This window comes from Gallus gallus, chromosome Z (genome assembly GCF_016699485.2).
Source record: "Gallus gallus isolate bGalGal1 chromosome Z, bGalGal1.mat.broiler.GRCg7b, whole genome shotgun sequence".
NCBI lineage: Eukaryota > Metazoa > Chordata > Aves > Galliformes > Phasianidae > Gallus > Gallus gallus.
In genome coordinates, this window is record NC_052572.1 from 46736077 (window position 1) to 46759064 (window position 22988).

At 36.5% G+C, this 22988-nt stretch overlaps 1 protein-coding gene across 17 annotated transcripts in view; it reads right to left on the reverse strand.

Moving 5' to 3' along the window:
• Positions 1 to 22988, reverse strand: part of APC (APC, WNT signaling pathway regulator) — a 93058-nt gene that overhangs the window by 44036 nt on the left and 26034 nt on the right. For 8 of the 17 annotated variants that reach the window (XM_046905988.1, XM_046905986.1, XM_046905985.1 and 5 more), the window contains exons 2-3: positions 16757 to 16909; positions 5374 to 5409 (exon numbers count right to left, since the gene is read on the reverse strand). In XM_046905988.1, coding sequence (XP_046761944.1) covers positions 5374 to 5409; positions 16757 to 16891 — 171 coding nt within the window. In that variant the 5' untranslated portion in view covers positions 16892 to 16909. Of the gene's footprint in view, positions 1 to 5373; positions 5426 to 7780; positions 10246 to 16756; positions 16910 to 22988 lie in introns of those variants that run through there. The other 9 variants (XM_046905989.1, XM_040655703.2, XM_040655705.2 and 6 more) reach the window with 4 other exon arrangements.

Here is a 22988-nt window from a genome sequence, read left to right on the forward strand (position 1 = left end):
CCTTCAAAAGCAACAAAAAGAGCATCTACAAGAAGTCAAGGTACTCTTTATTTTAAACAGACATAATATGCTCTGCTTTTCCATACTCAAACTGTTGTTCTCCATTAAAAACAAAAAGGAAGTAAAAGGATTTTGAGTCACATACTGTAAGTGGTTCTGTGAATATAATCTCCAAATACTAGCCTAAAGAGCAAATGTTACAAGGACACTCAGTCTTGTGAACAACCACTGCCTAATTACATACCAGTACTGTAGGCAGAGGAATACTGAAGCACATATTCATGAACTATGTCTTCTCTGTCTTTTTAGATGTAATTCTGGAGGTGAACTGAGGACAAATTTCCCAGTGTAGACATCTGCCCAGCTCGCAAGGTCAAGGTGCATGCCCGTATCAGATGTTTTTTTTTCAGGTCAGTTTGAAGCCAGCCTCCCAGCTGCCCCCACTCACTACACTTCGGTTGACAATGCAGAATGGTCTCAGTATGAACTAATTTTCTTTCAGACCAAACAATGCCAGCAGTTATACTCAAGACTGCTAACGGGCATTCACTCCATGGGACCAAGGTGCAACTAGTCTAAACAAAAAATCTCCTGACAAGTACACAGTATGCACATTGAGTCCTCAATGTAATCTATCTACAGCGCACTACCTGTTAATACAGGCATACCCTTCAAGATTGCATCTAGTGCGATAAAATTATTGCTCTTGAAAATGATCTCCACTGTGCTTGTCTTTTAAGAGTGTCTTCATTAGCCATAAGGCCCAGATATCTCTATACATAACAGTAAAGTCAGACAAACAAGTAATACAGTGTTTTTCAGCTAAGGGCTCCTACATGATCTGACACAAGGATGGATAACATCTGCAGACAACAGACAGCTTAAAAGCCTAAAAGGACAGTGTGGGTATGTGAAATAGTCTCAGGAGTTTTTCAGGCTTCTGAAAGACTTGTCAACTAAGATAAATTTAGAACTAACTAATGAGTCCCTTTTCTCTGAGAACAGCACCTTCTGCAGGGCAAAAAAAACCAAAACAAAACAAAAAACAAAAAACCCCACAACACAAACATTCAACCCTTTTTCCCACTCCCTTGTCAGAAGCCTTTCTCACTTCTGTATGTTTCTGCTATTTCAGAGGTCCTATGTTTACAATGCTTTCCTATGCAGTAACTATTCTTGCTTCAAGAGCCAATATAAAGAGCTACGTGGAATTAAGATCACTTTGTCCTCTATCTCCAGATCATGTGACTGCAGGGCGTAGCCTTGGGTGGCCAAGGACTACTATGCCCACATATGTGGCATTGTCAAAATCAATATGCTGGTTCCCCTTACTCAATTTTCTCTGCTGCCACTCATTAGTTTAGATTGCGACTTGAAGTTTTTACATTATTCTTCCACATAATTTTTTTTCTAACATCTCATGCATTTTTTTCTAGTTAATAGGTAAAGTGTTCCACCATCTCTTTTCTGTACTATCATTGCTGAATAATCAATACTGTTACAAGACTATCTATTGACTATCTATGTCAATTTCAAACTTGGTCACAACATACAAAAAACTGAAAGTTGAATTGCTACAACAGTATTTAAATAAAACCTATTCATACTGGAGAATTATATGAATGTTTCTGGAAATGGAGATGCTCCTCCTTCAAACTCACCATCATTTAAAAAGGTTTCTGTCTTCATAGTCCAGAGATTGTGAAGAAACAAAATTTTCTGAATGTGGGGGGAGGGGGGTGGTACTGCTCTATTAATATCATCTTGAGTTTACAACTGATTCATAGCTAATTAAATAAAAAAGATCAGATGGGTCAATAGGTAACTTGAAAGTTAGTGACAAGTACCTTAACAGTACAAGCACCCAGGTAGGTAGCAAAGCAAACAGAATTGCTTAAGGGCTGCAAATTAACTCAAACTACTAATAAAGAAAGGAAACACAGAGAAGCAACGCTAATAATGGCAGATTTCAAATTCCAGCAAGTTAAAATTTAGCAGTGTGTTTAATTTTGGAGAACTGTATTAATACTTGTATTTGGAAATATTTTAAGAGATAGTATCTGTGCAAAAATGTTCTGGTTATCTACACCTCTCTTTGGCACGAAGAGGAGCATTTACAACAATTCAGTCCAAGCAGATAGCTTTGGTCTCTGTACACAACACTTGCTTCCATCCCTTCCCCATCCCTTTCAGACAGAATAAGCTTTATGACTCATATTCACTTTTCATAAGGTTTTATGTATTCAGAGAATGTCCAGATGATTGAAAATCGTGACTAAACTTAAATACAAGGGCTGCTCCAACGGTAATGCCTCCTATTTCATGACACTGGTCCGCAATGTCAGAAGCAGATGTTGGTGGTATGGCAGTAGAGGTTGAACCTTCCAGCCAAAATTCTGTTCCATGGTGTTGCCATGTGACAGATGGCAGCAGAGGGGCAGTCTGACACAATGGCACCTGACAGGGAAGCGCGTTTGAAGCAAAGCTGCATCACTGAAATCCCTCACGAGGAAGAAATGGCACCAACTGACATTCTTTGATGCTTGGTGAATGTTTATAGAGACCAAACATTGAGAGCATAGTGAGGTGGTGGCTGGTGTGTTTCAAGCAGTGGAGACAGAGACAGGAAAGATGAGTCATATTCTAGACAGCAGTGCACAGCACAGCTGTCACATCATTAAATGAAGAGCTTCTCTTCATTGCTGGTGAAAATGCACAGCTAAAGTTGGTGACCACACTGAAAAACAGTGTGTTGTAGCTGAGAATTTGCTCTATGAAGCAGTGTTACTGTACTCTTTGTATCTGTTGTAGTTTCCATGGAAATAAAAAGAAGGCATTACGTTTAGCGTGACCTGCATGTATGAAAACACTGCGAGCAGGAGGCCAGAGACATTCATAGATCAATATCAGCTGGAAGACTAAGCAAAGATGTTTTGGAATTTACTAGATCTTTCAAAAGTAAGCATGAGTCTAGGTTACGTTTACCATGGCTGCCACTATATTACTAACATTCGAGAACTAAAACAGGCTTAACTACAAAAACATGGGCAGTGTTTACAATTTCAGACTCTAACTGAGCATCTGTCTCAACACCATACAGAAGGGATAGTGCATAGTTAATTACTAAATATTTTTAATCAAATCATCAGTGCTTTTAAATGAGAGTATTTCTGATAGTAATTATGTTTTTAATATAATATACTGAAAACTTATCATACAATTGGACTTTAAACTGAAAGTGACTTTTAGTGTTCAATCCAGACTGTTTCAATAAGTGTTATCAAAGGGCAGAAAAAGAGATAACATACTGAAAGCAAAACCATCACCCAAATTCAACAAAAACACAAGATGTTATAACAGTACGGGAGAAATCAGAATACTATTTTCCACTTATTTATAAATATTCAAGGTCTAACATGATCCTTCATAGCTGAACTTATTGTCTGAGTGAGCATTATGAAAAGATCTTTTAGTCCGGAACAATCCAGTGATTTACACTGTTTCTTAATCAAGCCAGGTGGGAGCCCTTCTAATTGGCTGAAGTATCAGGCAATTGCTCTGGTTGCCTGACCCTATAACCAAGTCTAAATGATCACAACGATGACAGTACTGCTGACAGAGGTGAAACAAGCTCATTTTTTAACCTTTTAGAAAGAATAAAGCATTTGTTATGTGAAATGATGTTGTCCATTCTCATTTCAAATGATGTCACTTTCTAAAAGAAAATTATTTACATGATGCCACCATGCTCAAGAGCTGTCAGTTGCTGTAACTACACATTGAAGTCTATCAAGATTTTAGTGCAAGTCTGCTGTCAGACTAACTAAAGTATCTTATTTTGTGCTCAGAAAGAACACTGTCTGAGGTAAGTCCGTAACTATAAAATATCACCAGCTCTATTTCACTGAAATTTTAGAATAAACTTTTTTTTCAGTTTTCCAACCAATTTGGGCTCTGGAAGAACTGCAAATGCTATGCTTAAATCAAAAACATAACAACAAACTGAGAATGACAAATCTAAGTCAATACAATACCACTGAAGCTTCTCTACTATCTGAATAAACCTATATTTTAAAGGTCTGAATTTCCTAAGATACTAAGTCAAACTCTCATAACATTTTCAGTTATTTCAGTGCATTTTCAGTTTGCATGAACATAAAAGAGTTCTTTGCAAACGTCTAACTGCATTACATGCGCAGTCACCGAAAAAAATTTACACAGAATTGTTATTTGATTCCATCTGTAAAAACCTGTTAAGTTTAATGGAGTTTCTTTCTCTGACATTAGAATTTATCAAATGATCAATAAATGGTAATCAATATTTTCACATTTACTGTTATTTTTAGAGGATGTCTCTATATATTCCACTGTTCCTTGCATATCAAATGTACAGTTGGTACAATATCTTTCTTCCCTGTGGCATAATTCTGATGTGGCAGTTTCCTTTAAGTGCTTTAAGGCTGCTGTCACTCCTGACTCTTCACTCCTATGAAAACCATGGATGCATGGGATACAAGAACAAAAATTATGCAAGAGAAAAATCCAACCTTAGGATAAAGGAATTAATTTAAGAAGGAACAGAAAGCTCACATGAGGAAAAACATCAACAATAAAAGAAATATATGTATTCCCTATGCTAAGCATGAGCAACATTATCCTTTGAAATACTTGATAAGTTCAATCGCTTACAGGTTTGAAAGGGAAATAATGAAATAAAATGGAAAACAATATGATGAAAAGAAAATAAGGTATTGATTGATACAGCATGAGGTACAGAACCTCAGAATTTAGCACCTATTCTACAGACATTTGTTCAGGCAAGGAATATTACTGCTGAATACAGAGCTTTATACTTTTCAACAAAGCACTTGCAGTTACAATAATATCTCCACAGTATGAAATAAAAATCTTTAGACATTTAGCCTCAAAAGAGGCATTATCAACATGAAAGTAAGATGTGAGGAGGCAAAAATACAGTAACTAGTACTTTGCTGACCTGCACCTAAGAATTAATCAGAACAGTCTTTATAAGTGACACTATTCGCGGCTCACTACATTTTCATACTAGACAAACATACTATTACCACATACACAGTAAGATCATTCCTACAGTTACACAAAGCAAGTATGTTTTAATATTTTTATTTAATGCAAATAATAAAAATTATATTTACTATAAATCAACATTTATTAGCTCTACATTTTTAATAATGCAGACTTGAGGCAAGAAGTGGAAAGCTAATATCACCAGTGAGAGAAAAAAACAAGTCTCATCACTTTCTGTTCATTTTTATGATGTCTGTTGTGCAGAATGGGGTAAGTAAGAAGCTTAGAAGAAAAAGGGTTTTATTAACAGTAAAAGTATATACATACCTCTAAGTATGTGCAAATACCCGCAGGGTCCACCATCTGGAAGAGGACATGACTATTAAACGGTCAGATCCCATGCTACTATTCTATTTCCCAATTTCTCCCTTATTAAATATGTGTAAAGTGAAATGTACATATATGCACAACTGCACAGCTACAGAGACTGCTAACTTGCAGTGAGTTTTAAAATTCTGCATTATTTTAGAACACAAAACATTATTTACACTGAATGCAAAAAACTCATTATTGTTGAATTAAAATACTTTTGCCAAATATAATAGGGTTTTGAGCTCTGTTTAAGATGCCACAGAGCCAAGTGAGAGCTGTATCTCTGAATTTGCATTAAACTATATCCCAGTATCCTCAACTCACTGCCTACTGTGTCTGACTGCGATACTTCCAATGATGCATGCTGCCCACTCAGAGGGACCACAGCTTATCAAGGAGATGCAGTATGTCAGCTGAAAAATTCAGCTGACAAAGGAGGACATAAATGTACTTTGTTTTTAAGACGGTACGTTAAAAATCTATTTTTTAATAGAACAGTTTTGATAAACATATATTTTTTTCCTGCAGAATGCATTCCTGTCAAAAATTAACTTTCAAGAGAAATTCCTGACTCTTAACATCCTTAATATACATGAAAATCTGTGTTTAAAGAATTCATTTGCAGAGGTGAGTTCAAAAACACTTAATTTGATAGAACAGTGTATTTTCATCCTTAGTGCCAGCATGAAGCATGCTAACTTTGGCTTTTTTTTTTTTTTTTTTTTTGAATATGCAAAACGGTATCACAGCATGTACAGAGTGCCATCATCTACCTTAAACATGGTATTTCCTTTGTTTTTGAAGGCACAAACTCAAGTAAGTTTTACATCTGCTTTTGTGCGGTATTTTTTCATTATAAAAAGTAAAAACAAACCCTATTTTATAAATTACTACACTTTTATAGTTTGTTTCACTATCAAGATTTATGTTACAAGCAAAGAGAAGACTGGAGGGTCAGATTCTTTCCACCATTCCCACCTCTGAAAAATAATAGAAACAAGAATTTAACAGAAATTCCTCCAGTCTATGCTTTTGATTCATTAATTGCCTCCTAAGAAGTCCTTTTCAAAATCAAGAAATTTACAACACAAGCCGCTCTTGTTCACTACTAGAGCCATTCTGAAAAACTTTCAGTTTCCTCTATATTTTTCTTTATTGTCTACAGCAATTTGTTTCTGCTGAGTCATAAGAAAATTCAGTGAATTGTCAAAGAAATCCAAACAAAGCCTTCTGTGTGCTAAAAGAAACGTGTGTCAAACCGAACTTTAAAAAATGGAAGGTAGGAGAAGAATCGTTCTGTAAAGTCAACAGAGGACACAGTACTACAGGAACAACTAGTAAGAGCCAAAATTACAATGTACAAAAAGCTTTAACTTTGGCTACATCAGCCACAATGCTGGAAAAAAATCACTGGCAAAATGAAGTTGATTTATTAAGAGTTGGCTGGAAGATACATGGAAACAATGCCAAGACGAAGACAGATTCAACGTAGGCACCACTTTCTGAGGAACACTATTTGCATGGCAATGAATAAATGAAGACCATGCTAGAAGATTCTCATTATCTACTAACACACAGGCTAATTAAGGAGAGAAAATTTATGTTTAACGGCTGTTAGTAGCAAGTGAAAAATAAGGCTTTTTTTTTGGTCTCATCTGTAACTGAGGTAAAAAAGGATCCTTCTCAAAAAATGTCTAAGACATATATACAGGAAGAATCAGGACAACAGAAAAAGATCAAAATGCTAGGATTAAAAGATATTAGAAGAAACAGCAATATTTCAATAGTCTCACAGAAGCATAATTATCCACCTCACAAGATGATCACAACTTGCAACCGTTTTGTAAATTACAACAAAGCTATTGGACCATATGGGGGGAAAAAAAGGAAATAGAATCTCCACACCTACCAGTTTTTATTATGAAAAATTTATCCTAGTGTCACCTCATATAGAACTTAGAAAGTTAAACTGCCATACATTTTTGTCCCAACTAACATAATGTTAAAAGTGCAAATTTTCACACACAAACAAGTAGCAAACATAAACCTTTTCCATGAAATAACACACAAAGGATTGTGCTACTATCAAGATGTCCAGACTTTTCAGTGACCTGGTTAGACCTTCTAATTAACGCTTTCTACTGAGCTCCCAAATAGGGATCAATCATCAAAATATCATCAAATCATCACATCACACATCACAAATCATCACATCAATCATCAAAAATATTAACCACTTTAAATGGAAAAAAAAAAAAAAAAAGATGACTTGAAAAGACACATCAGTTACTCTTGAGTCTCAGCAGAACTTCCCCACGTCCTGGGGCAGATGTGAATTAGAGCACATGCTATACATTGCTACCTGCGCTGAGAAAGGACTCTTCCCATCACTGGCCTGGCAGACCTCTTCGTTGCCTACTCTCTGTGACAGTCCCTTAGGGTCTCTTCTTGAGCCATGACTTCCAGGCTGTTGTCACGTCCTTACTTTTTCCCCCCTCAACCTTCCATTCCACCCAGAGCCATTTAAGGCCCCCCTCCTTCATAATGTTCAGGAGTTCTAGAAGGGAGTAAAATTTCCTCCTCCTTCTGAGGCTCTGCTCCTACCAGTCTTAAGAGAGCACAACACTGTTAGGAAACAAACAAACAAACAAACCACAAGCAAAAATGCAGACACTGTCCTTTCATGCCAAGTCAGACCACATGCCAATCTATGCCATCATCCTATCTCTCTAGAAACTCAGAAATATGTAAAAAAAATTAAATAAAATTGTTCATTTAACTTGTATATCCCTCTTCCCAGCTTCCAGCTGTTAATATCTTGAAAATTCATCTCTGGTGGTACTAACTCCCACATAATTCTTTCAGCATCCAAATGAGCTGAATTTTATCTCTCACATATTTCTTCGCTCAATACCACTTCTGAAGCTCTTATTTTAATTTTAACCATACTGACAAACTTGTATGTCTCCCCCCCCTTTTATTTTTCCCCAAATAAGTTGCAAATTAAGATGAACAAAACAGGACACAGCAGACATCTTAGTAGGTCACTACTGGCTATCTTTAAAAAAAAAAAAGGAAGAAAGAAAAGGACCATTTATTCTACTCATTATTTTCCATCTTTAACTCAGCTGCTAGTCAAAGACCTTTCAAAATCATTTTAGGTTCTTCTCTGCTGAAGGGACATTACTAAACTCATTTCAGAAATCCAAGCAAACTCATTAGTGCTGTCAACTCAATGAAACCTTCATAGAATTTAGGTCTGTAAGCCACATTTTAACACAGCATTGTTAGCCCTGTGCCCAAAAGTAGTCTACTCTTTAATCTGTTTCCTAACAACATGGTCACTACAAACATCAGTCTTGCAGGTCTGTACATCAGCACTTTTTCTGAGGATGTTTCATTAAAAAGTGAGATCAAATCTGCCACGGTGCCTGATGGCTATTTTATACGTATCATATAAATCCTGATCATTGACAAGCACAAGTGCTTGTTATAACAAGAAGAACTAAATAAGTAAGGGATCTTGAGGGAAGATTATATACACAAAAATTTGGTAAGAGCAAAAATAAGAAGATAACTATCTTCATTTGCAATTCTACTGTTTAAAAGTGCATTGTTATACTTATCTTTAGTGGGTAATAAAGTAAGGAAGGCAGAAGTATGTGAACATGCTGGAGAAGAATACCAGGGGTTATAGGTACCCAACTCTGAAGCAACAAGGTTGGCATACTGCAGATAATATATGAAAGCAAATTTGACTGAGAAGATAGGCTTGATGAATTGCTGCAAGAACCTACCATAAAGAAACTTTATGAATAAACAAGCAATGACTGGCCGACAAATTGATGACAACTGATGTCAGATGGGCAATCATTTGGATGACTATGGTTTGAAGCACCTTGATCAAATCAGTGCTTCGAGAAATTATTTATCCTATTACTTAGGTTGTAACCCACCCTTTCTTGAAGCCAAAGTGGCCGTACCTCAATCTCCCCAAATACTGAAGAACAGAAGGTGGAACAGGAACAACCTTACAGTAGACAGTTCAGAAATTTCAAACTCAAATTGCTTCAGAACATTTGGGTGAGTATCCACTTTTTTCTGCCATTTCATTACTTTCTGTTTTATAACTGTTTTATAACTTTCTGCTGAAGTTACTGTTACTAACAGTTTTGACACAGGATCCCTGAGATGCTCTTCATTTAACAGACACCTAGCGCTAAGCTCCATATGTACAATTACTGCACAGACATTACTACATTGTTTTTAGTTTATTCAGCAACTACAACATTACTATGTTATGTGTAGGTAGCTCCAAAAGTAATGCCTCCTATTTATTTTCATGGAAACTACAACAGATACACCTCTACTGCCCTAGCACCAACATCCACCTCTGACATCACAGGCCAACAGTAATGATACAGGAGACATTACTTGCAGAGCTGTCATATGACCTCACCTCTTTGTGAATGTATCAGATTACCTCATACCAATTGGAAATCAGATTTCCATTGATAGCTCTGGAAACAATGCTCATATTCAAATCTGTAACAGTATGCACAAAGAAATGCTTAATATACGAAAAGATTCAAATACAAACATTTCACAGTTAAACCAGTTTGCTTAGTACCTGCAATCCATTCACTAGTAAGAATTCCTGATGAAATTATCTTTTGTCATGCATTTTTTCCTCTTCTGTGTACTGACTACCTTGCTTCTGTACCTCTGCATCAATCTTCAACATACTTTTTTTTTTAATCTCTGCAAGACTTGCTGAAATATTCTAATATTTATTCTAATGAAATATTCTAAATCTTTTCTCCAAAACTGCAAGAAAAAAGAGAAAAGGACAGATGAAGCTACAAACACTCTCCTCTTTGGAAAATAATGGAAAACCCTGTTTATTTGGTACAGTAGGTATCCCCAGCAAAATATACAATCTCAGGTATCTTAGAGGAAAAACTGTTAATAGATAACTGAAGATGGGATTACAAACACAGGTATCTTGTATGTAGGTATCTCTCATATACCTCAAGAAGCTTATATACAAATAGATACACAGTGTGTACATATACGCTCCCACAAATCCAGCATGACAGAAAGATGAAAGACAGACACCATGCCACCCGTATCTATACACACACACACACACACACACACACACGTAAAAATATCACATGACAAAATTTGCTGGCTGTGTTTTTCAGGGGGTTCTGTCAGGCTTCAAATACAACAGACTTCAATTTCTCATTTGCAAGCACACAGTTTATCATAATACACTGAAATAGATTCCTTTGCCAGATATAAAAATCTCTCTTGGTATCTTCTGTGCTTTACAATGAGGATTATTAACGCTGATGATGAGAGACAATTGTGTAGAATAAAGCAGATTTTCTAGGTTAAGTAACAAAAAATGATGGCTAAGCAAGAGACTGTCTAACCATTACACGAGGAACACGTTAAAAGAAAATGCAATCACCTGCTTACCTAATCAGACATTTGATAAAAGCAGTCATGCATTCTTAAAGACTCTCCCAGCACTCATTTTAAAGCAAACCATAAAATGTGTGCAAGAGGACTAAAGGGAGACAGTAATATCTGCAATCTTAGATCTCTCTAAGTGTAAACCTTAAAAAAAAAAAAAATTCAGTAGCTGACGTACTGAATTGTAAAAGATCAGCATTTTTTCTTGTTTTTTAAACTCTTAAGACATATAGATCCCAAAATCCTGCTCACCTGGGCTGTTAAGTTTGCTGCTGAAACACTCTGAACATCAATCATCCTTTTTTATAAACAAACCTACGCTAATAAGCTCCAAGTTGGAAGCAGTACATTTTTAAGATTCCCTCTTATTCATTAAACAATCAAGCTACTGTAACTTCTCTTAAGTTGCCATCTTGATAGTTAGTCTCCTGTTTCTGCTAAGGATCTGTATGTTTATTCCTTTAAACAGTCGTAAAAAGATACAATAGCAAGTTTAACTTACAGAGAAAATAAATTGAAAATTAATGATATTTTATTATAAAATCACACTCTATTCTGCTAAGAAATAAGCTTTCCCATATTCTTGCAAATCCAGCATGACAAAAAGATGAAAGACATGCCATGCCATCCAGTCCAGCACATCTTTTACTATTAATTCAGCTGATTTATGTATTACTTCATCAAACAAAGTATTCACAAGACCTTACAATAAACCTTGGATATTATATTTTATTGGCTTAAAATTTCTTTTGCAGCCACATCTAATTACCTCAGCAATGTACAAATATATTCAAAATCAAAATGCTCAAAAGACTACCCTGCAGTCTAATCTGCAGAAAAATAACTCCACATAAATACTATCCATGTCAAAAATTAACCATTCTTTGGTCCCACACTGGACATCACAGCTCTCTAATGCATTATCTTTCAAATGTGAATTCTGTAACAAACAAAAACAACAAGAAAAATCCACAGAAATTATAAGTAAAATCTTTATTTATAAAAAATTAAATCTGTAAACAAATGCCAAACCATGAACAAGCAGCTCATGATTTTCTGAGAATGAAAGTTTAACTACTGCTTTGTTTCTTTATGGTGTACATTCAGTTAGTCAGTCAGTCTCCAAAAAATAAAAAATAAAATCACAATATCCGTACTAGTCTGGAATTATATTCCACCTATTTTGTGCTGACACACTTGGATACAATAAAAAAGATATTCAATGAGCTAGAAAACAGTATGAAGAATATAATTTTAATTGTATTATGTAAAGATGAAAAGGAGAAGATTATGTCCACACAGCTGTGCAAATGCTGAAGCTGGTCTTCTTAAACAAGGCAACACACAATACTCATTTTACTGTGAAATCCAAGCAGAGGGAGAGAATGTGGTAATCAACTGTGATGTAAGCTTTACTTTTGCTTGTTTTTGAATACCTGAAGTTAAACTGAATGTAACTACTTACACACAGATTTTATATAAGGGACAATATTGACACGAATTAGGTATTACATAAAAAGCTATATACTGACGACTGCAGAATACTTGTTCTTCATATAAATCAGACAGGACAGTCTTCACTGTATGTCCTTAAAAATGGAGGTCTTTTTCTGACAGAAGGCTTTACATGTACGGGCAAGAAGTGCCTTTTTTGAAATAAACTCGCCAGTCCACTTGTTCCTAAATTTGTCCATAGCCTTTATTATATGTGGTTACTAACTGCATTCACACACTCAAACTGCTCTGCATTTACGGGCCAACAGCTATTTAATAGGCCACCAAATAGAATATGTGTTTATTTAGAGAGAATGCTTTATCATACAGAACTACTGTAGTTCTCATCTGAGAGTAAGCCAACAGTAACAACTGAATTTCCCAAGCTAGTCACAATACTCTGAGGGATTTCTTTTGTTTGAACAGTTAATCTCAAAGACAACACAAATTAAAAAACAAAGCACATACTGTTTTTACTAGTAACTTTGGTATCCTTGATAACACCTTCATCTTTCCTTACCCCTCACATCCTTTTCTGGTCAACAAAAAGACCATTTTCCCTTTTAATTATGAAAATTGGCTTTAAAAATGAAGCATTCAAACACTGTTCCTATATAGGTCAGTAGTAGTTTACAATAAATGCATGTACAAGATGAGCTCATGTTAAGCTTTTAATTCCAGTATGATTATCTGCATTTCAGAAAAAGGAGAGATTATAAAAATGAGGCACACTTACACAGTATTTTAGCAATAGTACTTACAGAATCTACTTCTTCAGAATTATTCAATATTGTCTTTAAAATACCCTTCTCAATTATTGCTTTCCACAACTGATTAAAGAATACACAGCAGAATAGTTGATATAAGCAAAACTATTAAGTGTCACTATGAGATAATCCTACCAAATCAAAATGAAATCATGTAAGAATAACAACATTGCTGTACATAACATCAGAGAAGCACAACTACTTTACCTTATTACCACTTCCCTTCTTCCTCTAATATCTGGAACTGCACTTGGCAGGAGAGGCTGCTAAGGGCCTGTAGTACCTACACATTATCCCAAAGGATTTGTGTTTCGAAGTATTTGAGTTTTAACAAATTATATGATAGCCAAGGGATTTTTAATCTACACTTCTCTATTACTTTTCTTATAATTATTCCTAATCACAGCACTGGAGCCATACAAACCATGAAGCAAGCAGTTTCTTTCAGCAGAACAAAGCAAACAAGTTATTTTTTCAGAAAACTAAAATTATCTCCTGACTGAACAGAATCCTGCAATTACTCTCAAGCTTTTTCACCTACAAGGCTCCAGTGATCAAGATGATTCCCACAACATTCTTCAAATTCAACAAAAGTTAAGGCAAGGTTTTTACTCTTTTCAAATATAATTAAAATAAACAAGAGAAAGAAACTGCTTCAGGTCCAAGAGCAAGCATCCACAACAAACAGAACTAACCAGCATTTTCTAATACAGCATGGAAAAAAAGAATCAGATTAGTCTAAACAATCTCCATCTCCCTCTGAAATTTGAAGAAATGACCCAAGTTTAATACTTGAGTTGAACGGAGTTCAGGATAAATTCCTTATACCCAGGATGGCATTCAAGGAGAAAAAAAAAATGAGGTATCTACTTGGAATACATGTATAAACACATTTCCATAGAGCACAATATAACCACGTTCAGTTTGCTGGTCTGCCGCATTTGTAGTAAAGGCATAAAGCTGTTCCACATCCCAAATCAATGCCCCAGAAACCAGCTGATACAGACAGTCTCTTTCTCTGGATCTCTGAGAATTTAAGTATTAACACGAAAAGAAAAAAAAAAAAAAGTTATTCCCTTTTTCAAACTCTTCTTCTTCACTCCCTTATTTCAGACTACAGTGTCAGGCAGATTGCTATAATATTACTCATTTGCTATAATATTACCTTAGCAGTGGTGATCTAACAGATACAGCTTTCAGATACACAATTAAGCATACAAGAAACTATTTTTCTCAGTTGCCACTGCCAAACAGTTTCAAGTAGTTTATGTGTGAAGAACTATAGTATCATTTCAGTTTAGGTCACACAGCCATTTGGATTTTATATGTCAATGCAAGGATTATATGTAACTGAAAAAAAAAAGTACTTTTCTTAAACAATGTTATATCTAATTATAGTGATTCAAACCAAATATGTGAATACATCCGTCAGTATACATGTTAGATGAAGTTCATTTTCTTTTTGTTATATTAATCAGATTATTTTTAATAAAATAAAGGTAAGCTATAAAGTAACAAGAAGTTTACGATATGAATATGGGAAAGCATGGACATACACATATTGTTCAATATTCACAAAAAGCCTACACTATATAGTAGTATGAGAGCTGCTCTATAAGTAATGTCTACTGTTTTATTACACTGTTGGTGGCAGGGCAGTAGAGGTTGAACCTTCCCAAAAACATTCAGTTACTTTGCTGCCATGTGACAGATGGCAGCAGAGAGGCAGTCTTACGCAATGGTGTCTGACAAGGCAGTGCACGTGAAGCAGAGGTGTGTCGCTATATTCCTCCTTGAGGAAAAAATGGCACCCACTGACATTATTGATGCTTGCTGAACGTTTATGGAGACCAAACAGTGGATGGTGTGTTCAGCAGCGGTGACAACAACAGTGGGTCACCTCTGCTGGTGCAGATTGTTATCAGTGTGGCATGCAGGCTCTTGTTCACTGCTGGGAAAAATGCATAGCTAATGGGAGTGACTGTTTTGAAAAGCAGAGATCTGTATCTGGGAATCTGCTCCATCAAAAAGCGTTACTGTGCTCTGTGTATCTGTTGTAGTTTTCATGGAAATAAATAGGAGACATTACTTTCAGAGTGACCAACACATATGCAGATATTCATAGAATCATAGAATGGCCTGGGTTGAAAAGAACCTCAAAAAGTATGCAGTTTCAAGCCTCCCTGCCACAGGCAGGGTCAGCAACCACCAGGCCAGGCTGCCCAGAGATACATCCAGCCTGGCCCTGAATGCCTCCAGGGATGGGGCATCAACAACCTCTCCCGGCATCCTGTTCCAGTGCTTCACCAACCTCTGAGTGAAAAAATTCCTCCTATTATTTAACCTAAATCTCTCCTGTCTTAGTTTAAAACCATTCCCCCTTGTCCTGTCACTATCAACCTATGTGAATAGTTGTTCCCCCTCCTGTTTATACGCTCCCTTCAATTAGTGCAAGGCCACAAGATGGTCTCCCTGGAGTCTTCTCTTCTCCAAGCTAAACAAGCCCAGTTCCCTCAACCTTTTTTTCACAGGGGAGGTGCTCCAGCCCTCTGATCATCCTAATGGCCCCTCTCTGGACTCGCTCCAAGAGCTCCGTGTCATTCCTGTACTGGGGCCCCAGGCCTGGACGCAGTACTCCAGGTGGGGCCTCACAAGAGCTGAGTAAAGGAGGACAATCACCTCCCTCTCCTTACTGGCCACTCCTCTTTTAATGCAGCCCAGAACACAGTTGGCCTTCTAGGCTGCAAGCGCACACTGCTGGCTCATGTCCAGCTTCTCATCCACAAAGACCCCCAGGTCCTTCTCTGCTGGGCTGCTCTCAAAGAGATCTTCCCCCAGCCTGTATAAATACCTGGAATTATACTCCAATGATATTAGCTTATGTATCAGTTTTGCTGACCGCTAGCAAAAAGAAGTAGGATTTGTCAGCTCAGGAAGAATAGCTATGATGCTTGTGAAATTCTGCCTTGTTAAGTGTTATTATCACACAGATGCAGTTACTTACATATTTTCCAACAGATTAAAACCCATACTAATTCCATCTGAGTCTAGCGTTACCTCTTGGATAGGTGGCTTTGAAAGCCTACACATAGTCCTTAAATATTAGATGGGCAGATCAGGGTGAAATTATCAATTCTGAATTTATGCCTTGGGAGAGGCTGGAGACTTGTGGTCTTACTTTGAAATGAAATTTTCTTTTTGAAGTGTAACTACTGTAATCGTAAGAAAACAAAAAAACATTAAACTTACCTTAAGATAATGAAAATCTACAGTCTCTCCCATGACTTCATTCTGGGAAGTACTGCAGTGCTAAAATGGTGGTGCTTATCATGACAAACCAGAAAAGAAGCTATGAAAACTGGGAAGTGTTTCTAAAAACAGTTTTGAAATATTTTAATTTCCAAATAATAATAATAAAAAAACCAATACACTTTACCAACTAAATCTCATTAATACAGTTTTCCATTACACAGCCTATAAAAGAAATTTTGTAGGGCACTAGAAGCATGGAGAACTTGTACAATGAACAGTTCATTGAAAGACAATCAACTACAAAAGGAAGCAACACATGACAAATACAGAACTTGCAATACCTTCATGTTAGATGCCTCAGTTTCCAGTTTGGTTAGGTGATTTGAGTTGTCCTCTAGCTCTTGTCGAAGGTTGGAGTTCTCCATCTTTAATGCCTCAACTTGCTTTAACAACTGATCATAAGAAGCTGCGGCCATCCTGGGCTACCCTCAGACCTAAAAAAATAATAGAAAATACTAAATGCAAACTTTTTCAGAAAACAGCAGCAAAAAACATACCTATCCATAAAACTATCTCATTCCCATTTACCACCCAATTTTCTAAACATTTAATTTAAATCCATAAAACCACACTACTATTGTCAGTTCAAAGGCTTTTTACAGGGGCCTTCAGTTTGATACATATGATTAAGTCTATCAAAGAAGTTCACCGTTTGCATAAGGTATTAGAGAAAAGCAGACTACATGAAGGAAAATCACAGCACCATACAATTAGCACTTCAATTCTAACAGTGAGAAGAGATAATAAACCATATTTAAGACATCTATGCATAGTTAGTATGCACTGTGACACATAAGATGCTACAAGATGCTGACTGCCTACAGATTTTATGAAATGAAAACCACAGATAGCCCGAATTCCTCAGAATAGCACATATTAGTGTAGATTTAAATAATAAAGAATTTTAACAGAAAAAAAGAATAAATGTAGCAGTAATCAAATCTTTTACTAAAAAATAAATGAAAACAACAAAAACACAACTCCAAGGCAAAAAGGTTAAAGCACATATTCATGCAGTTCTAACACTCGATGCAGTCGTATTGCACCACAGAAGAAACAGATGAAAGATTATTCTTAAGACACAATACTACAAATACAAAGAGCAAGTGTCAGATTGGCATGGTATTTAGGTCATAAAACAGAAAAAAAATCCTGTTTTGTCTAGTGACTGCAGTAATAGATTTTACACACATTTACAGTAATGCTTTTCAAATTAAAAAAAAAAAAACAAAACAACTTTGTGTAACAAACAACTAACACACAGCTAACCACTCCTGAAGCTCTTTACAGTCAAAATTTATTTCTTATTCATCAGTTATTCCAAGAGAATAAAGGAAACCCACCACTTCATATAAACACAAGTTACCCTTCCAAGATCACAGTAAGAATTTCTGAAGTACAGGAACTATAACTTAGAAACGAGAAATACAAAAACTTCTCTGGAGAATTTTTCTTTCTGTAACACCCTGGTAAGATTAAACAACTGAAAGCCTCTACTTAGCAATTTTCCTACACCTCTGGAACATCCTGCAAATACAGCTAGCAAGCCATCTTGAAAAGTACACTAACAGGAGAGCATTTTCTGTGTATACTCACATTAAACCTTTGACCTTACTGCTTGTGTAACTCCTTATGTAATCAAATTTGCTCTTCCGGATGAATCTTAATTGAATTATCAAGTCAACGAAAAGGTATGTAAAATTACGCTAGAGGATTTGATTTTGTTCCCCAGGATAACTTCTGAGTATTATGCTTAATCTTTCTGAATTTAAACTCAATGAAACAGAAGGAACAATATATACCACTGAAGTCAGGAAAAAAACATCACACAAGCAGTTGCAGATGATATGACTGGTTTATATATTTCTCAATAAAAAAAAGTCATGCCCTAAACATCTGTCATCATCACAGAGGTCAAGAAAAAGGCTCACCATTTATAGAACTGTGATTTTCAACAATGCCATTAAAGAATTGAAAAAAATAATTCCAAATACATTTTTAACGATTTGGTCATGCTTTGCTGGAGATGTCTCATTTAAAGCAATGAAGGCAATCTGAAACATTAACTTTATTCCTCAAATTCTATACTTTCACTACAAGATACATTCACTTAAGTGGTAAGCAGAGTTAACAAAAACAAAAAACTCTAGACTGCTTCCGATCCACTTAGTGCATGCAAGTACTAGTTTCCATTCTTAGTAATAAGAACAACATCTAAAGTTTAACTTCTTTTCAGAACACATGCTACATGGGTAATTCAGCACAAACACAACAAAAGGCAGACAACTTGACAATATTTTCAATTCTAACAGTTATAAACAAGTATTGCATTGTAATACAGAATCACTGAGGTTGAATTGCTTAGGTTGGAAAAAACCCTTAAGATCCATACCAACCACTTAACTACCAACTCTACCATATGGATAGAATCTATCGGTTTTAACTCAAGCTTACTATCTTAACTCATTTACATCTAAGTGACAGAAGCTGCAGTGTCCCATGTCTTTGGCATAGATATTTATTCTAATTAGAGTAACTATTTCTTATTAATTCATTATTAGTATGTAAGTACAAGCAATAATAAAAAATACTTGGTTTGTCCAATTTCTCTTCTCACAGAGGACTTCTAGCCGCATTAACAAGACATGTAAATACAAAGAATGTGAAGAAAGATGAATGAAGGAACGAACTCCAAAGACAGCAACTCAACAGCTCTGGCAACTTAAAGGAAAAATCAGTTTAAATATGGAGCAGTATAAAGAGGGTGAGATGAAGTAATGTACAATCTAACGTTATATAATAACTATATAAATAACTAGATCTGACATCGCAAGCTGAAATCTTGTCACTTGGAAGCAGAGTGGTCACTCTGGGTCCTCCTCAGTCAGACAGGGTTTGCAGCCACATAACCCATCTTTCACAGCAAATTCCACATCACCAGTGCTAAGTAAAGCACAGAATTTACACTTGGCCTAACAGCCTGAACTTGCACCAACACACAGATACACAAAAGCATTCAAGACGCTTCGGGCCAGAATCAGCTGGATGAAGAATAAATGACTCTCTACTCCAAGCGTGAAGCCACTACATTGGGAAGTGGAAGGAATAATTCTGTACTCTAATAATAATTTCCCACTTTATTTAGCCCAAAGGAGAACACGTGACATGCTGAAATCCACTTATCTTTGAGAAGTTCACTATCATGCTTCAGAGTCAAGCACCCTTTTGTGCCAAAACTGTTTCTTCTTTGCAGAGAGGTAAAGATTTAAATGAAAGAATGGAGACAACCCCTTTTTCTGACAGCCACTCTAATATTTAACTCCCTTGATATATGAAGCACCTAAAATCTAGTTTCTTAGTTCCCCTACCCATATTCTCAGCATTAAGAGGTTTCCTCTCCATCTCCTATCAAAGTAAGTGAAATTATGACAAAGAATTTCATTCTGTACTGAACTAGCAGTCTGTATGAATATGTGCATCAAAAAATTTCAAGCTAGATATAACACTTTCACACACTAGGACAAGAATTAATTAGAAGCCTAAATACATACGTACTGTTAGGATTTAAGATATGCATTTTTCCACATAGAAAACAAACAAACAAACAAACAACTATAGAATCATAGAATCACTAAGGTAGGAGAAGACCCGGAGGATCACCCAGTCCAACCATTTACCCATCACCAATAGTTCTCACTAAACATGTCCCTCAACACAACGTCCACACGTTCCTTGAACTCCTCCAGGGCCAGTGACTCCACCACCAACCTGGGCAGCCCATTCCAGTGCCTGACCACTCTTTTTTCACTGACATATTACACTGAATTCAGAAACAACAACAACAAAAACACAGCACAGTGTCATTTAAGCATGTTTGAGAAATTTCCTATTAGTTAAGCTTAAATGTATTTCAAAACAGATTTTCTGAAGTGCCAAGTCTAAGAGTCCTTAAGACTTGGAAGAGATTAGCGCTAATGCTGGCATGTCTGCAATGGTGCCTACCCCCAGCTGTCCGCCCTTCCCAACTACACAAGCTTCCCACCCAAGCAACAGAGAAGGGGTCAGCTGCTCATGTAGCAGCTGCTACACCACTGCAGATTACTGCATGACTACCAAGGTAATCTAAAATAGGTGTCGGTTAACTTAACATGCTGGGTCATTAACCACAATGGTTTAGCAGCTGTTATACTACTCTTCCGGAAAAAGAGTGGCAAGGTTGACAGACAGGAGCATAAATCCAGCACAGCTGTTCTACAGTAAACCAGCTCTCCTTCTTACTAATCTCAGTCTTAAGTTTACCATTTTTATAATTATCTTTATTAATACTTAAGAGAATAAAGTGAGGGGTTTGGGGTCATTCTTTCTAGGAACATATCAAACTGATATGCTGACTTGCAATAATTAAATTTCTCTGTTGTCTAAATCCTTTACTAGGTTTTCCAATACGGCTTATGCATAGATGCTCTTCTTCTTGTCCTTGTTCAGCTCTGGCACAGCATCAGTACTCCAGGTGCTGTGTTTAAGGATTTATCGCTGTGAGTATCAGTAGGACAGAGACTGTCTTATGCAGTTCTGTTTGGGGCAAGACTTCCAGACCCGCTACTTTAAAAACGCTTATACTTCACAAGCATCAATACTCTTCTTTCATACTCACCGAATAAAACTCCATCAGCCTCAGGTCATTAACGCCCATTATCTTGATTCTTCCACACACGCAAAAACTGGATTTCTGTTTTATGCAACATTACATTGGACAATGTATATTATTTTTACTTGTGAAAGACCTGTACTTTATGTCCATGGACATCTACCTGCACTGAAGAACAAATCTTAAAACTTCTGGTCAGTAGCAGAAGTTATTGCATCATTTTGTTCCTCACTTTGGCTATGTGCACAGACAGATGGAACAAGGAAACTAAAAACACTTCAAGGCTTTGGGCGTGGTTAGCCAGAATAAGAAATTACTCAGAGCAGAACTAGAACAGCCCATGCTTCGAACACCAGATCTTTCATCTTCTGTTGGTGCTATCTTTCATTCTGCATTTGCATGTTTAGGCCATCAAGGAAGATGCCACAAGGAACAGGAGTTGGTTACCGTGGAAAACTGTTCTTTAGTTGTTCAAAAGCTTGCTTCAGATGCAAGGATTATGATATCAAAAAGTGACTTCCAAGTTATGTACCGTGACCCCTTTTAATAAATTTGAAATAATTAAAATAATAAACTGACAAAAAAATAATCATCCCTAGATTAGGTGCACTGAATTACTGGGCATTTTTTGGCCATACAGAAGAAAGAAGAGCCAGATGAAAAGCCATTCTCAGACATCCTAATACAATGTGTGAGAGTTAATCCCTTTAAAAGGAAGCCATGCTCAACTTTCCCTCACCTGCACTGAGAGGATTTTCTTCTCAGTTCTTCTATCCGCTTCTGCATGACGGTCATCTTTGTGGACAGTGGAACAAAGCACGTAAGTGTTAGTATACCTGACCTTCTTAATTCCTTTTGACTAGGGAATAAGGTAAAGGGTGTTTTTTTTTTTTTGTTTGTTTGGGTTTTTTTTTTTTTTTGGTGGGGTCTTTTTTTTCTGTTCTGTTCTTCTCTGACTGAATTTGTAAATTTTAATTATATTTTCCATTCACTGTTATATTCTTCAGAGAATGCTCCTCAAGTTCACTAACGTGGTTAAGTACACTGTAAATTCTACAGTCCATCAAATTTTCTAAGATTATAGGAGCTTCATTAATCACAGCACTCAACCTGCAACCATCTTCAAATGGCAGTGCAGGTAGTGCAGAATGCTGTACATTTTGTCTCAGCAATGACATTCTTCACAGCTCACGCTCTTGGTCTGTACTCATGAATCACTGCAAGCAGAAGCATTATCTGTTCCTCCAACCAAAATATAGCTTGGCTGATGAAGGTGCCAAAATAAGCAATGGTCCACATTCTTTGCATTCTTCAAAAGACCATGACAAGGAGAAGAATGAAGATGGTGGTTTAATCTGAAATCAGGACTCGTCTTCCTTTGTTACAGGTGAAGTTTCATGGCTGTCACATTTGTTATATGTGTTTAATAGGAACGTTTCCACCTTTAGTTTTTTACCAAACATTACAATCAAACATTCATACTGCTGTAAACAAAGAGAATCATAGAAAGGTTTCGGTTGGAAGGGACCTTTAAGATCATCAAATTCCAACCCCCTGCTATAGGCAGGGACACCTCCCTCAAGACCAGGTTGCTCAAAGCCCCATCCAGCCTGGCCTTGAATGCTTCCAGGGAGGGGGCATCCACAACCACTCCGGGCAACCTGTTCCAGTGTCTTACACCACCCTCACAGTAATGAATTTCTTCCTAGTATCTAGTCTAAATCTTCCAGTTTAAAACGGTCTCCCCATGGGAAATCCACAACTCATACATTTCAGGCTGTGACCAGTCAAGTTCAGCTTTCATTACATTCTCAAGACAAAAAAAAATAAATCCTACTTCTGCCTTTAGAATTCTGAGTTGGGAA